Source organism: Eublepharis macularius, chromosome 9, assembly GCF_028583425.1.
Source record: "Eublepharis macularius isolate TG4126 chromosome 9, MPM_Emac_v1.0, whole genome shotgun sequence".
NCBI lineage: Eukaryota > Metazoa > Chordata > Lepidosauria > Squamata > Eublepharidae > Eublepharis > Eublepharis macularius.
In genome coordinates this window covers 40452247-40467653 of record NC_072798.1, presented here as the reverse complement: position 1 = coordinate 40467653, position 15407 = coordinate 40452247, and the positions used below count along the sequence as shown (strand labels likewise).

General features: G+C 44.8%; 1 protein-coding gene across 1 annotated transcript in view; it reads left to right on the top strand.

The window, feature by feature from the left end:
- SHISA8 (shisa family member 8) overlaps positions 1 to 12018 on the top strand; it is a 30863-nt gene extending 18845 nt beyond the window's left edge. Inside the window, exons 2-4 of the mRNA XM_054989235.1 lie at positions 1672 to 1799; positions 7947 to 8096; positions 10673 to 12018. Coding sequence (XP_054845210.1) covers positions 1672 to 1799; positions 7947 to 8096; positions 10673 to 11046 — 652 coding nt within the window. The 3' untranslated portion in view covers positions 11047 to 12018. The remainder of the gene's footprint in view (positions 1 to 1671; positions 1800 to 7946; positions 8097 to 10672) is intronic.
- The last annotated feature ends 3389 nt before the right edge of the window (positions 12019 to 15407 follow it).

Genomic DNA, 15407 nt, shown 5'->3' with positions numbered 1-15407 from the left:
CTACTGCTTATCCCAGTCAACTTTTACAAGTATTGAGAGATGGCAAATTGATATTCCACCTCTTGAATCCATCAACACACATATAGAAATTAGGCTTAGTGAAGTCACAGAGCAGTCTCATTTTATCACTTGGCCATGCAAGAGTGTGCAGCCCACAGGACCAAGGCCACGTCCCTGTGGGGAGGAGGAATCTTTTCTCCACATTATCAAGGATAAAGCAACACACCAGAACTGCATAGCTTACACTTTAATGAGTTGGTCCTGTTACATAGCTAATTCCAGAGGCTAACCAGCCAGCTCATGTCTCTCACTGCCGCCTGTTTCCATCTCACTGCTAGGGCTGCTTGCTCTGGCAGGGTCTTTCTCCCAGGTCCCTGAGCCTCTAGCCCTGGCCACTGCACCTTTCCTGCAGGATTAAGCCAGAGGGTAGACTCTCCGCCTGGATCGGATGCAGAAAGTTCCTCTGTTTGGGCCAGGCCCACCTGAAGCTTCAAGAGGTGCGGTCCCTTTCTTTCTGCCACTGGGCAGATGCCCTCCTTAGGGCCGTGTCCCTGCTACATCCCCTCTCCCATAGGGGTCGGGTGGCCTGGGCTGTGACAAAGAGGCTACTCTGCAGTCACCTCCCCTTAATTTTAAAGAAATGATTACAGGAAAGGAAAATGACTCACTTATGTTTTGGGTTCCAGAGCCAGCCCTTGACATCTCTAGTTAAAGCAGCAGGCTAGGGAAGCCCTTTACCTGAAAGCTTTGCACACTTCTGCAGGTCACAAAATTCACGATAGACTGGCTCAGAACAACTTATCCTTTTGTTACATTCACCCTGCAGATGTGCCACAAAGGGGACAGCAGCCACTTAAGCTGTGATCAGTTCAAAGAACTTAATGTTCAAAAGTCCTTGAGGCCTCCTGAGCAAATGAATTGCTTGTATTGTCAAAAGCAGTCCCATATGCAGCCCAGGGTAATAATCTTGGAGGAAGATGAAAACTACATCATGGCCACAAATCAGTTTTGGCCAACAAGACACATGTGAGAACTGACTGTGATTATCATATTCTACTGGTAGGAACAGATGAGAGACTGTATCCAATCAATGCATTCCATTATTATGTTACATTTTGTGGGGCAGTCCTAAAAGTCCTAAATTCATAAGCAGTGACATGATATGCACATTATAGATGGGGACCATTTTTTTTCTCTCCTCTAGGAACCTAATAAATCTTCACATGAAATTCTGTTAGCCATAGGGAAAAGGTCCTTGCCAGTTTCACCCAAGTAGCAAGTCCAATCCAAAGCAAAATCTGATGCTTGTCCTTTCTTTGCATGCCAAACTTTTGTGTGAGTGGCACAGCAGCACAAGCTATGTTGCGAGAGGTCATTGCATGAACCTTCTGTGATATCTCAGGCATCTTGCAGTAAGCTCCCCTGAAAATGTGCTGTCCCATTCCAGTGATTCCATAAGCAGAACTCCATTATCTTACCAGCAAAACATTGTCATCTGAGTGCTGAGAAAAATGATTCCATGAGCCCATGCAACAAATGAGCAGCAACTGCACAGATATTATGTTTTAAACTGAATGTCTGGAAAGGTAAGGTAAACAAAGTGGCCACAGTAATACAGAACTATCGTCGTTTGCCAATGAGTTGTTTAATTGTCCTCCATACTTTTTCTAGAACACTCACCGATCTGCTGAAGCAGCCAGGTCACGGCACGTCTGACCTCTTGCCTGATGGCCACGTTGGCAGTGTGCAGGTCCAGATCAGCGATGGGCTTTCTAGAGGATCTCCCAGGAATAGCAAAGGTGGGTCCCACTTTCCTCTTTGCTGCAGACCATAGAGGGTGCCCCAGAGACAACTCACCACTCACTTGCTGGAGCAACATTATCTGGCTACTTCCTTAGTGGCTGCCTGCCCACCCAAAGTAATTGATAGCATCTGAAAAAGCCACTGGAGACAGACTGATATTTCAGAGGGATGCCAGTTGCAGTGGTGCCAGCTCCCAGCCCACAGAAGGCACCTGCACCTTTAATTGTCCTGTGCTGGGCAAAGGTTTGGCAGCAAAGGCAGGGATGAAAAAATGCTGCACTTGGTGAACATTTCTCTGCTGTCTGCTTGTTAAAGATGAAGGTACACCCTTGAACATTAGAAACTTGAAGGAATGCCATTTCAGATTTTGGGGGAATACAGTAAGCTGTTCTGCTTATAGCTAAATCTGGTTACAAATGGTCTGTGTGAAGTAGGCGGAGGCTCCCTTGCTCTGTCTGTGATTGCAGGAATCTGCCTTGCACTCAGGAGCAGACTGAGAGTGAAAAGTGGCCCTGGTAAAGGCCTCTGTAAGGTTTGGAGTCAATACCAGAAGGTCAAGGATATAATTCTGCTTTACTGGAATGGCAGCACACAAAGCCTCAGCCAGGCGTCCCTTTGGAATAGGATTGCCAGGTCCCCTTACCCTCCTGGTGGGAGGAGGCAGTCCAGGCACTCATCTTCTTTTTCTTCTTGGCGTATGTACTGTGCGCATGTACACTCTCAAGGTGGCATGATGATATCACTTCTGGGAAGTGATGTCATTGCACAGGCCCAGGAGAGCATGTGCTTTGTACCAGGCCTATTTGGGCCCCAAACGGGCCCGATTCGATGCATTTGCAGCCCAAATCAACCCCCTGCGAAGTGCAGGAGCGCTCTCAATGCAGCCCAATGATGTCATTCCCAGGAGTGACATCATCACGATGCCCTGGGAGAGCATCCTGGAGGCTTGTCTCCCCACCTTTCCACCCACCAGTAGGGATCCTATTCCCCCAGTGGGAGCAGGGGATCCCCCACTCCCACATTTCACCCCACCCCTGCCACTGCTTACCTGGCTGGTGGGGAGGGGGGAGGGGGGAAACTTGCCATGCTCTGCCTCCTTTGCTCCATGCAGGTTGGGTATCACTTCTCCACACTATGCAAAGTTCGAGCAGATTGGGTGCAGCCTTTGTACCACAGGGCTGTCCCTGCCCAGGTGGTGGGGGGTTGGCCATCGGCCCATCAGGAGGCATCCTGGTATCCATAATGGCCAATTGCCCCCTGGTTATACTGTTAAGCCATCAGCGTCTCTCACTCAATATTGCCTGTGCTTACTGGCAGCAGTTCTTCAGAGGCAGAGATCCCTGGGCCACAGATCTTTCCAGGCACCTGAGATCTTTTACCTAGCAATACCAAAAATTGATCCTGGGGATTTCTCCATGTAAACCGTGTGTTCCTTTTCACAGGAGTATTATTCTCAAATGGCACTTGAGCCTTTCTCATGGGGGCATGTGGAGATACTCCATGCATGTTCCCTCTAAGTAGGTCACAGAAGAAGTTAGGTAAATTGCACTCCATCTTCATCAGCCATTATTTCGCCAAATTGTCATAAAGGAAACCATTTGTCTAAATGATCTTTGATCTAATAAAACATCCAGTTTGGGGGGGGGTCTAATTAAGCAAGCAAGCAACTTTCCCCTCTCATATGCCAGTTTTGTCATTAATTGCTTTGTATGGAGAACAACTGGTATCTTTTCCATTTCTCTTGAGCTGGTGGTTCTGGGATTTCCCTGCAGAGATACAGCCAGTTATGACCTCAGGCAAGGTCAGTCCCACAGTGACAGTAATATCAGTGTAGCAGTGGGAAGGACTGATTATTACCCATGCATACACACAATCTGACTCCAGCCCCTTTATGTCCCAAACTTCCACCTTGCCAGTCAGCAGGGGGTGGACAAGGGGCCATCTCTGCTCTGTTTATCTTATGCAGGATGGGGGAGTGGGGAGGAGAGAGATCTGTGACTGCTTCTCCTGTTTCCCTTGTGCTGTGACTCAGTTCTGCCTAGGGCAGAGAGAGAGACTGCGCTGTCTCCTCCTCTCTCGTTTGCTCATGATGACACTTGTCCCAATTTAAATGCAGATTCCCTCTCCTCTCTCCCTCTCCCCCATCACCTTTAAACATTGTTTAGCTGAAGCAAGAGCTGATGAGTGTCACTTGCTGAAGGCCCTGCAGAATGAAATCTGAGCTGTAAGCATATGGGCAGCTTGTGCCATTATTATTATTATTATTTAGTTCTAACACAATGGTGCCCTACACCCCTAATTGGGGCTGGGAGATCTTATCCCGCGTGCTTTGCAAGAGCTATACAGCATTTGCTGTCCACAGAGACAAAAGACAGACAGGAGGGGGCAGGGCAGAGCTAAACAAGCAAGCAAAGTTGCATGGTTCAGGCTGTCTTTCTGCGTACCTGGGTGCACATACCTTTTTAAAGCCCAGAATACTGGTGCATTCTATTCAACAACCCCACATCAGGTTCAGAGAACTTTCCAAAACAGAGATTCATAACTTTTGCAACAGCATGCCTTCTTAGGCATATTCTCCTCCTGTTTTATAGCTGCAGTGCCAAGTATCTATGTGGACAGGCTGCTGACATCTATTTTGTCTGTCTGCCCATCCCACAATGTGGTCACACAAATATTCAGGACAGCTTACAGCAAAAATAAACAGAACAGCAATAAATGTAAAACACACTGTTACAATTACAGACAGACTAGATAAAGTATTTGACAAATGGCAACACATAAAAAGATCCTCAAAAACCAGCAATTGGCCTCAGTTTCCAAAAAATCCCAGAAACATATATAGTAGCTTCCAAAAAGCCAGAGTCACCCACCCAGAGTCTTGTCTAGCTTGGGCTTTAGTTTGTTCAACTGTCTGTCCATCAGTGCCCTCAGATATCAACTTAAGATTTGTAATACCTCAGCTGGTTCTTGTGAAACCAGCATATGGAAAGGCTAAGCATGCTTCCAAATAGTAGTTTTTCTCCACGACTTCCAAACTAGGGTACCTTTTTTTCCTTAAAGCTTCCCCTACATCATGCTGTAAGCATATCCTGTTTCCAGGTGTTCTCCATCCTCAATGCACTGTCTCCCAAACTTGCTCTGCTCTGATCTTTGGGGAAAGAAATATAATCAAAGTGCATTTTCACGACAATGGGAAGAATGGTATCATCTTTTTGCCCTGCAAAAATCCTGCCCACATCAGTGCCAGTTTCCTGCCATCGGCTCTTGAGAACTGCCATTTTTCCTGCCTTTTTTCCCCCTACCACCACACCATTGAAGGGCATTTTTAGGACTTTTTAAAAAATCTGTAATTGCTATAGCGCTATAACTGTCTATTGCAGCTTATCTATTTTGAATCTTAATATAACTGTTATAGCACTATGCTGCATACTTGAAGAATGAAAAAGGTGTGGGATGCTGCCACAGTGGCCATGACAACCACTCTTCCAGAATAGGTGTGGAACAGATGTGAAGGGAAGTCAGAAAAAAATGCAAGTGTGCAGAAAGCTCCCACACAGAATCATAGAATCATCAATTGATTCAAACTGAGCGGCAATTGTGCTCAGTAGCCCCCCACCCCCCACAACACACACACTGAGGGCAGGTAGAAAGTCAGTTTCAGGAAGCGGCTCTAAAGGCATGCTTTCACTACTAAGTTAAATTGTTTTCAACCATCATGTATTCTCTAACCCAAGTAGGACCCAGATGTCTAGCTGGGATGCAGGGTTTTCATAATGATGATGAAGAATTTTTTCTCCTGTGATGTGGCATCTTCAGCTCACCCTACCTGCCACGGATTATCCATCTGTGACTTTGGGCATGCTAGTAGTAATCCTGGACAGTTGGGGTTTCTCCTAATCCTCCATTCACCCTCCTCACCAGTAAGTATCTTTGAGATGCTGCTTCCTGTCGACACTATCTGTGGTAGAGTCAGCAGGAGGCAGCATCTCAAAGATACATGGTCCACCTGCACCGTGACAGAAACCAATAAGCCACTTTTTCCAAGAAGGACATGTATATGTTTACAGATGTTCTCATTATCGTTTATGGCAAGTTCTACAGATATTAAAATTGCATGGAGTAAATTTTATCACTATGGCTTTCACAGATGACCTTTCTGTCATGGTGGGACCCAGGTTCTTACACAGAGTGATTGGTGGGATGTAAGATATGAACAGCTGAGAGCCACTTTTCTACTTCTTGGAACTGTAGTTTTGTCAAGGCGAGGGACACCTATTTTAATGGCCCCAGGGTTTTAGCCCCAAACCAGGGTTGCATTTACCTGTGATTGGTGTTCATTGAGAGTCTTCTGTGTAGGACCACAGTGGACTGCACAGATGCCTCAAAGATGGCGTAACCAGTACAGAGACTAAAAATTGTGGCTGATGGCATCTGAGTCTTCTAGAAGAAAAACATTCCTGCTATTTTGAAACCAGTAAAATCCAAATCAAATGAATATCTTTTAATAAACACACCCAAATAAACATAAGAGATGAAATGCTCCTGTTGTCAGTCATAAGTGTTTCAATATCACTGTCTTCATCAGTGATCTCTTATGGCAGGGGTGGGCAAATTGCGGCCCGCGGGCCACATGCGGCCCGCTGCAGAGGTTTTTGTGGCCCGCCAAGACAGTCAGAAAAATCCACCTTGAACCGAGATTTCCTTCCCGTGCGCGACCGAAGATTCGTCTCATATTTTCCACTAGGACGGCTACGTCAATACGCATGCGCAGTGTAGATACGCGCTTTTCCGGTTGATCTGGTTAATTTCAATTTTGTCTTTGCAACACTAAATCTATAAATTTCCAACTTTAGTGAAACCACTATTTTATTTAATTTATATTTATTGATTTTTATGATACAATTTATACCTTTTCTGAAATGCAAAGTTAACTAATGAATGCAATCATTTTAAAAGGTGCGGCCCTCCGCTAACCTCCGCTCCCACAAAGTGGCCCCCGAGCCAAAACAATTGCCCACCCCTGTCTTATGGTGAAAATTGTATCTTGAATATTGTTTAGACAGTGATATTAAAACATTTGGTCTCTTGTCCCATGGCTGACTACAGGAGTGTTCCAGACATTATGATTATTTGGGGATATTATTATTTGGGTGGAACTCCCTGCAGAAACCAGGGCCCGGAGGATTTATTATCCTTCCGCCAAGCCTGTAAGACAGAGATGTTCCACCAGGCATATGGCTGAGGTTGGGGCGTGGGCGAGCTCCTTTGCCAGTCTCCTGCTGAGGGGGGGGGAATTAACTCCTTCCCCCCTGGTTATCTGCCAACTCACTAAATGTATACCATCTCCCATTCCATAGAATGTATTGGATTGGGTTTGGCATATGGGCCACCATGTAGAATTGCTGCTTTCTTGTGCTGAATCTTATGTTTTTAATGTGGCTTTTACTATTTGTTGTTGTAGGAAAATTAGCAGAGATTATGCAGAATTGTGCATTGGAAGTAATAAGAGTTGACACAGACTCCAGTGTAGCTCTGTAAAAATACTTTACTGAGAGGATAAAAATTATGGTTACTTTGGAAGAAAATAATAAATTGCTAATAGACTACATCTTGCTAGATAAGACTAGATAGACATGGTACACAAGACAGTGAAAGAGTGAACAAAGAGCAATAAAACTTCAGTACATAGCTTCACTTAATTGCCCCCCCCCCCAATTTACAAGTTACCCAATAGGAAATACTAATTCTACTTCATTATTCATAGAGACTCCCCTTTTTATGGTGGGAATCTTTACTCGAAGCCCTAATGGTTACATGCAAAGTAAGTTTACTAATTAAGTAACACAAACAGTTTAACTCTTTTGTGACTGAAACGGAGACACTTGCTGCAGTCCCGACAGTTGCTGCCCACTCTGAGCCCGCTTTCTGGGAGAATGGGCTAAAAAGACAATAAATAAAAATTAAAAATATTTTCTTTGGATTGGACCTTATTGGTTTCTAAATAGCAAGTTTGTTTTTCTTGTGCATATATTTTGTTTCCTCAGCCTTCCCTCCTCCCTTTTTGGGTTGGTTGCTGGTATAAAATCCCCCCTTTTTTCCTTTGCTTTATTAAGTCCTCTCCTGCCATCTCTTTATATTTTCAGACAAGAATCATCTGAACAATGCTGTGGTTAACCCTGCCACTGCCCCACAGCTTGGACTGCCGCATTCACACAACAACTGGTTGCAAATGGCGAGCACTATGCCGCACAAGGCGCCTGACTATGCCAAATATGCGACTCTGAAGGCTGTAGGTAGGTGCCACTGGACTGCACATCTGTAGTGAGTGGGGTGTGCTGCTGGATTGTTCCAAAGGGTTGCTTGCCTTGAGATTCTCTGCTCCCCTCCTGCACACCCCCACACACCCCCATTCCAGCAAACTGGGTGACGTCATCCCATTGTTGTTGTCATCCCACTCTGTATTATGATTTCACTAATCCCACAGGAGTAGGGATGAGGTGGGAAGGAAATAGGAGAGCGCTGATTATAGGGAAAGGGGCGAGGGGAACAGAAACAGAAGTGCTAAAAATGGAGCCGTTTGAGAAGGAATGAGGCACAAACGGGGGCGTTGTAGTTCACCTCTTCCCACGTGGGTGTTGAATTCAGAACTGTACACTAAAAAAACCACCACTTTGGCATGGATAAGTTGCCCTTTAACACACATTAATCACCCTTGTATATATTATTGGAGTGGGTTTTTCCCACACTGTTTCAAAGAGAATTAAATTTTGAATTTTAAAGAATTAAATCATGGGTTGCTGAGATGTGACACAGCAGTAGCAGGCCGTAGCATTGGTTGAAAGAAGGAGGCCCACCTATGTGGCTTAAGTCCATGGGGTAACAAACCTGAAACAACCCGAAAATCTATTTTTATTTCTTTACTACCTCTGAAGGCTTTTCATTAATCACAGGGCAATATTGTCATTACTGTTATGCCCACAGCCGAGTGCAGACCAGCAAAGCATGTGTGATTGCATACACAGGGGCGAGCCAGTGGGGCCACTGCTGCTGGCCCTGCCCTGTTCACTGCCCCTGAGCTGAGCAGGTGCAGCGTACCTGAGCGTACAATGTCTCACCCATACTAAGGTACAGCTCCACGTGCATAGGCTTGAAACACCCAAGTTGTGCCCTGGAAAAATGAAGCAGGGCAGAACAGAAGACCTTTTGTATCCTTTTCTCTGTTCTCCATTATATATAGAAATCATCCTTTATTGGGCATATTTGATATAATTGAGGAAATTAAGTGCCCTGTTAGCAGGTAGGATGGAGAGAATTACTGCTGGAGTTTCATTATATGTAGCAGCAGCAGCTAAAATGAGAGTGAAAATTGCTCAAAGCAGTAGTTGCTAGTTCTGCAATTTTTTTCTGGTGTGAGCAACCAGCCTATTTTATTTTTACTGTCTTTATGTATTTTTGCATTTAAATGGTATGGTGGCCTCATCTGATCATATTGGCCTTCTGCTTCTTATGTGCAACAACCCATTAACAGCCTTTAATCCTCTTGTACTCACAAGAAGAGTGGTTAAATTGTTTCATCTACATTAGGCCCTTGTCTGGAATTATCATTCATTTTTTAGTTATTACAAGAAAACTAGGCAACGTCATTACCAAACCGCAGCAACCCAGTTTTCCTTGTTGTCCTCCTGTTTTGTTTTGTTTTTTTAAAATAACTGGCTTATGGCCATTTTTCTGTCTTCTAATCTAATTGTAGCATCCACTTTGCAAAGTGCCACTAAGGCTTGAGGAGTGCTTCGAGAGGTAGTCGATATGGCTTGTGGCGCCTGATTGCACTGTCAGGGGATGCCCTCCCCTATAACTTTAAAATGCACACTCCTCCTCGTGCTACTATCAGTTGCTGCGATCAAATGGGGGGAAGCAGAAATTCCTCTTGTTGCACAGGACTGGATCTCCAGTTCATGGAGTTCTATGAAGAGCCAAAGCTACTCCTCATGTAGGTGCTGCAGGACTCTCCCCTCCCTCAGATCCCTGACCCAACTCTTTGACAATTCTGAACAACCCCACCTAGAGTATTGGCAAAGAGAGCGTCCTTCTAACACACTTGCCAACCACAGCTTTTTCTAAAAAGGGGAAAGCCGAGTGGGAGCATGGGGTCACCAGCGGCCCATTCTGACACATGCATATGCGCCCTTGCAGGATCTGAGTGTGTGCAAACCAGCCTGTGGTCTCTGCAACTCACCATTTACCTCTCTTGCCCCCTGCAGCTGCCAGCCAGCCACTGGACTCAGAGCCAAGCTACAAGTGATGCCTGACACACGTTGGACACTTGTTAGCTTCCCTCAAGTTTTGATGGGAAATGTAGGCGTCCTGGTTTTACAGCTTGGCTCTCCATTATAGCTGCAAGACCAGGATGCCTACATTTCCCATCAAAACTTGAGGGAAGCTGACAAGTGTCCAACCCGTGTCAGGCGTCACTTGTAGCTTGGCTCTCACATGGGGAGGAGCTGCATGGCTGAATCATCTGGGCACATCCTTCCCCTATTTACTATTAAGTGACAAGAATTTAGCAAAATGTTGGCAGTCATTCTTTTAATCACGCCTGTCAGTGCACAACAGCAAAATTAAGAGTATAAAAGACACTAGCACAGAATTGTAGCCTAACCTCACTTTCTAAGGATGGAGTTAAGAATGGAATTACTGACAAATGGCACAGTTCTAGCTTTTGCTATAGGGACAGTCATGGCAGGATTATTATGGGAATATGATATACTTTGGCTGGTGTCAAACCACAGTTACAATTCTGCTTCTAGCAGGTTACGGAAGAAGAAAAGCCTACTGTGACCTGATTTTTCTATCATGTATTCCCTTCCAGAAAGTGCTCCTGAAGAATTCTACAAGCATTTCCCCATGGTGGATATGCCGCCAGCAGGCACCCTGTCCTTCCCTCCCTTGGCGCTACATCAGAAAGATATCTCGCCTCTCCAAGACGGCTGTGCAATGATTGGCTTGGCGACACCTGGGCAAAAGGCCAAAGTGATGAAAACCAATGCCCACACTCTAGCAAGCAGCCCTGCCTTCAAAGGGGGCTGGGAGCACAGCCACTCTGACCTTCGGCGACAGGCCTACACCACCAAGCGTCAGTTCAGTGTTGAGAAGTTGCCAGAAGCATTCAGCCAGACACCAACTCACTACAGCCAGCAACAACGGTCCTTCCCCACCAACAGCAAGACAGAGGTCACTGTCTAGAACAGAGCTGCTTTTTGTTCTTGTATTCTCCTCATTACTTTGAAATGTTCCGGCAGCCTGGGAGGTGGGGGTGTTCTTGCCAAAGTAGAACACTTGATGTTGACATATCAGAATAATTCTCCACTGGCACTGCTAGTTTCTATGAGAGAAGTGTAAAGAAAGAAGAGTGGCTGGTAGTATTACTGAGCCACCCATGGCTCCTACCAGAACTTCTCCATTTGGTGTGGCCCTCTGTTTTCTGTGTCCTGACAGAACTTGGTCAGCATGCATGGTGAAACCGGCATGCATGTTGCTCTGTGATTTGATGCACGGCCGTTGTTTCTCTTCCGTCTCTTTGTTACATCACATATACACACCAAAATGGTTAATGTCAACAGAAACCTGAGGGAACCCTCCCCCACCACTGTTTGGGTAAAGGGGAAATAAATATGTTTCTGCCCTGTCCTGCCATCCCAAGAAGGAAAGCCATCAGTGTTCAGACACATCACAAGACAAACTCTTGCAATAATTAACCATCTAGTACATCGTGTTTGCACATTATGCCCAGTATTACATTCCTTTTTTACTGTGCTTAAGCAAATGCAAAAAAACAAGCGGGGGGGGGACATAAAACTGACAGTAGAGTCAAAGTGTACCACAGGGAGTTGTCAAGGGCTGGAAGAAAACTTTTACAGAGTTTCCTTCATTCTTCCCTTGATTCTTGTCCTATTCCTGCAGACTTTCTGGTTTAAGGCCCATTTGTTATTGTCTCTTCTTGCATATAAATCTGTGCCACTGGCATGTTCTCTTCCATTGTTCACTGAGCATTGAGAAAATGTTCTGCAGGGATACTTCCCCCAAGTGTGAGAAGGCTTGTGCTGAATGCCTGGCATGAAAGCACCTTTAACGGCTGATGGGGGAGAATATAGGTCGGATTTGTGCATATCATTTGTTACCTACTCAATGGAGCCTTCCTGTGAAAACATCGGCCAGAAGTTGAAAAGTTAACTTCTATATTAAGAAATTGGTCTAATATCAAAGACCCAAACTCATGTGCATGCATGTGTGCGTTTATGTGTAGCAAGGCAAGTCGGCAAAAGATCACTGCTTAGGGAAATAGGCACACAGCCTCTTCATGGGAAGGAAGCTCACTGCCTATCTGTCACAGAGTTTCCTTTGTTGATGCTTTGTCCAAAAGGAACTAGGCATGGTAGCTATGCTCTTATGCATTACCATACACTATGGAGAGGAATCCCCTTTTTCAAAAAATGTAGCTGTAGCACATAAATGTGTTGACTTATCATGTGATGCAGCCTGGAACCAGTGGAACTCTCCAACCAGAGGGGTGTCCATTTCAGATGCTAGTTGTCTAAAGCAACATCACCTTCTGTTGAGCAGAGCCACGGCATGGTTTTCTGTTCTGCATACTCCGGTGCTGTGCCATATTCTCACTGCAAACAGCCTCTGCCTTGGCAGGCTTTTTAGTGTCAGGTAAGAAAACCATTAACACAGACTCCAAGCAAAACCCAACCTTGCAGAGGAATTAAGAATCTATTTCACAGAGGCCAGGCGGCTTTTGTTGGTTGAGGGAGAAACAATTCACACAGCAAATTTCTCTTCGAGTATGTTGCAACAGGTCTTGTGTGTGTGGGGGGGGGCACCTGTGCCAAATATTGTGATCTGGGGGTGCTGATCCCAGAGGCTCAGGATAGAGACTGTATCTGATGAAGATTACAGTGGGCTGGGACAGGAAAATATAGACCACCAAGCTAGAGAGGAGGTGGGATTAGCTTCTAGCTCCAAAAAGTGAGAGAATAGGATCCAACTATTTTCAGCCAGCCGTTTTTAGAAGTGAAATGTGTATATTACTGCATGAGAATTCCTTCTTCTTCCCTCTCTGTTTCAAATGTGTTGGCTTTTTTTAAAACTGAAGATTGAAGGCATTCTTTCTACTCCTCCTTTCCTGCCATTTTCCCATTCCTTTTCACAGGGGCTTGCTTTATACCACAGTTGTGCACTGCTGACCTCTGGTGTAACAGACAGCTATCCAGTCCTGTAAAGTTATGTCTGTCTGTCTGGGTTCTGTGTATTACCCGTGTGCATATATTTATAGACATACATGCTAATTGGGAACACACACAAACAAACTATTGGACGATGATGATCCTAAGCCATGTGAACATGATGGAGAAGAAGTACCAAAATCCTCATCAAATGCTTGTTTAGATTTGAACCTAGGATCAGTAGCCCTTTTTGCCAACCTGAGGTAAAAAGAGTGAGTGTTTACAGCATATTTAATTCTGCACAAATATTATTTATTTTATTTTATTATTTTATCATATTTATATTCCGCCCTCCCCGCAAGCAGGCTCAGGGCGGATTAGAGGTTGCGACACAGCACACACACACATTTGGATTGTGCGATAAATGACTCTCAGCAGAAATTCATGGAAGGTAATGCGTTATGTGAGAGAGCAGCTATACACATGGCATTGTTCCATCCAGGATCTGATATTTTAAAATTAAAATAAGGTCTTGTATAAGATGAAAAGCCACAGGAATATTTTTCACTGATTAAGCAAAAAGTCTGTCAGGATCGATCAAGATCTTTTTTGTTTTCAGTGACTGAACAAGAGCACTGGAAACAAAAAAGTAGGGTTATAAGATTCACCACCTTTGTGCAGTCGAACATCAACACTTTACCTCTTCAAAGACTGTAAAACACACCACAGGCCACTTGCCCTGTTTTCTGCCCCTTTCTTCTGCCAGCAAAAACACCTGTCCTTGCTACATGTAAAGGAGACCCAAACAGTATTGCTCTGGAGTTTTGCCCCATAGGGTGATGTCTGAGAGCTCTTGTCTTAAGGAAAGAAGGGTCTTGACAAAATATCCTCCTCAGGTGCTCTTTTTTATGGTAGTTCAGTTTTGTTTTTAAGAAAAGAAATGCCCAGGCAGAAACCTGCTTGAATTTTTTTTTAACTTGCAGAATTCTTGTACCTATAAGGAGCTGTATGACAGACAGAAATTCAACAGTTAGAACATAGTGGAGATGCTGTGCCAGGAAGAGCTTCACCAGTTTAACTTTCTGCCAGCTGTGCAACTGTTAAAAGCTCAAGAGCCCTGCTAGAAAACCCAGTTTAGGAGAGGCAGAATAAACTGCAAGCAGGAGCAAAAAAAAAATTAATCAACAAAGCCTTTAACTTTTTTACAGGTATAGTGCCAACCTTTTCAGTCCAGTCTGTTGGACTGAAAAGGTTGGCACTATACCTGTAAAAAAGGAATGCAGGAATAATAATTTTGTGCCGTTTGCTCTGACTGATTTACTTACCTCTACACATTCCTACATCACAGTGGAGGACTGCACCTGTTGGACTGAAAAAGTTAAAAAGTTTTGTGGAGCAGCCTGCCTGTAAATGTGAATCTTTAATGAATGTTTATAATTGCAGTGTATGGTTAACTACTATTGAATTTGTAATTGCTTATCTTAGTAGATTTCTTGATTCTGATAGGCTTTGTTGATTAATTTGTTTTTTGCTCCTGCTTGCAGTTTATTCTGCCTCTCCTAGACGTAGTATTTGCAGGGGATGCTCTCTGATAGCAGAGAAAACCCAGTTTGGCTGTCATCACTTTTCCTGGGCTCCACATGAAGCTGCCTTATGCCTCCCCCATCAGGATTAGCACTGCCAGTACGGATTGCCTCTCTAGGATCTTTCACATCACCTACTAGTGGCTCCTTCAAACTGGAGATGCCAGGAGTTGAAACTGGGTTCTTCTGTGGGCAAGGCAGATGCTCTACCACTGAGCCACAGCAACCCTAATCCAAGATATTGGCTGATAGTCTCTATGGGAAAAGAAAAAAGCACACTGCATGTATGCCCAGGTGGTCTGCTTCATATGGTTAGTTCACATATTCTTGGGCTAAGCTCTGACATATAAAACAGGGCAAGGTTAATGTCTGCGGAGGCACAGCCCTGCTATCATGCAACCTCTGTGCTACCCAGCAGCCTTTATCAATAACCCTATGAGCGATCTGACCCTTGCCTCTTCTTGGAGAGCAGGGAAGAAGAAGGTTGGGCTGAACAAGGCTACAGGGAGGAATTAGGGATAGAAGGAACAGGTCAAGGAACTGACAGAAGAAAGTCCTAGAGATCACCTTATCAAGGAACCTGAGTACTGAGGCTTGCTAAGACTTTAGTTACTAAGTTTTGCTTATACATTTTTGTCCTTAGTCAAATAAGGCGGCATATACAGCGATTTTATGCTTTGTAGCATTTCTTTGTATTTTGGTCTGGACGTTGCAATCACCACAGATATGCAGGGCCAGATCGAGGGGGGGACAGGGGAGGTAGTCTCCCCCTGGCGCCGCCAGGGAGGGGGTGCCA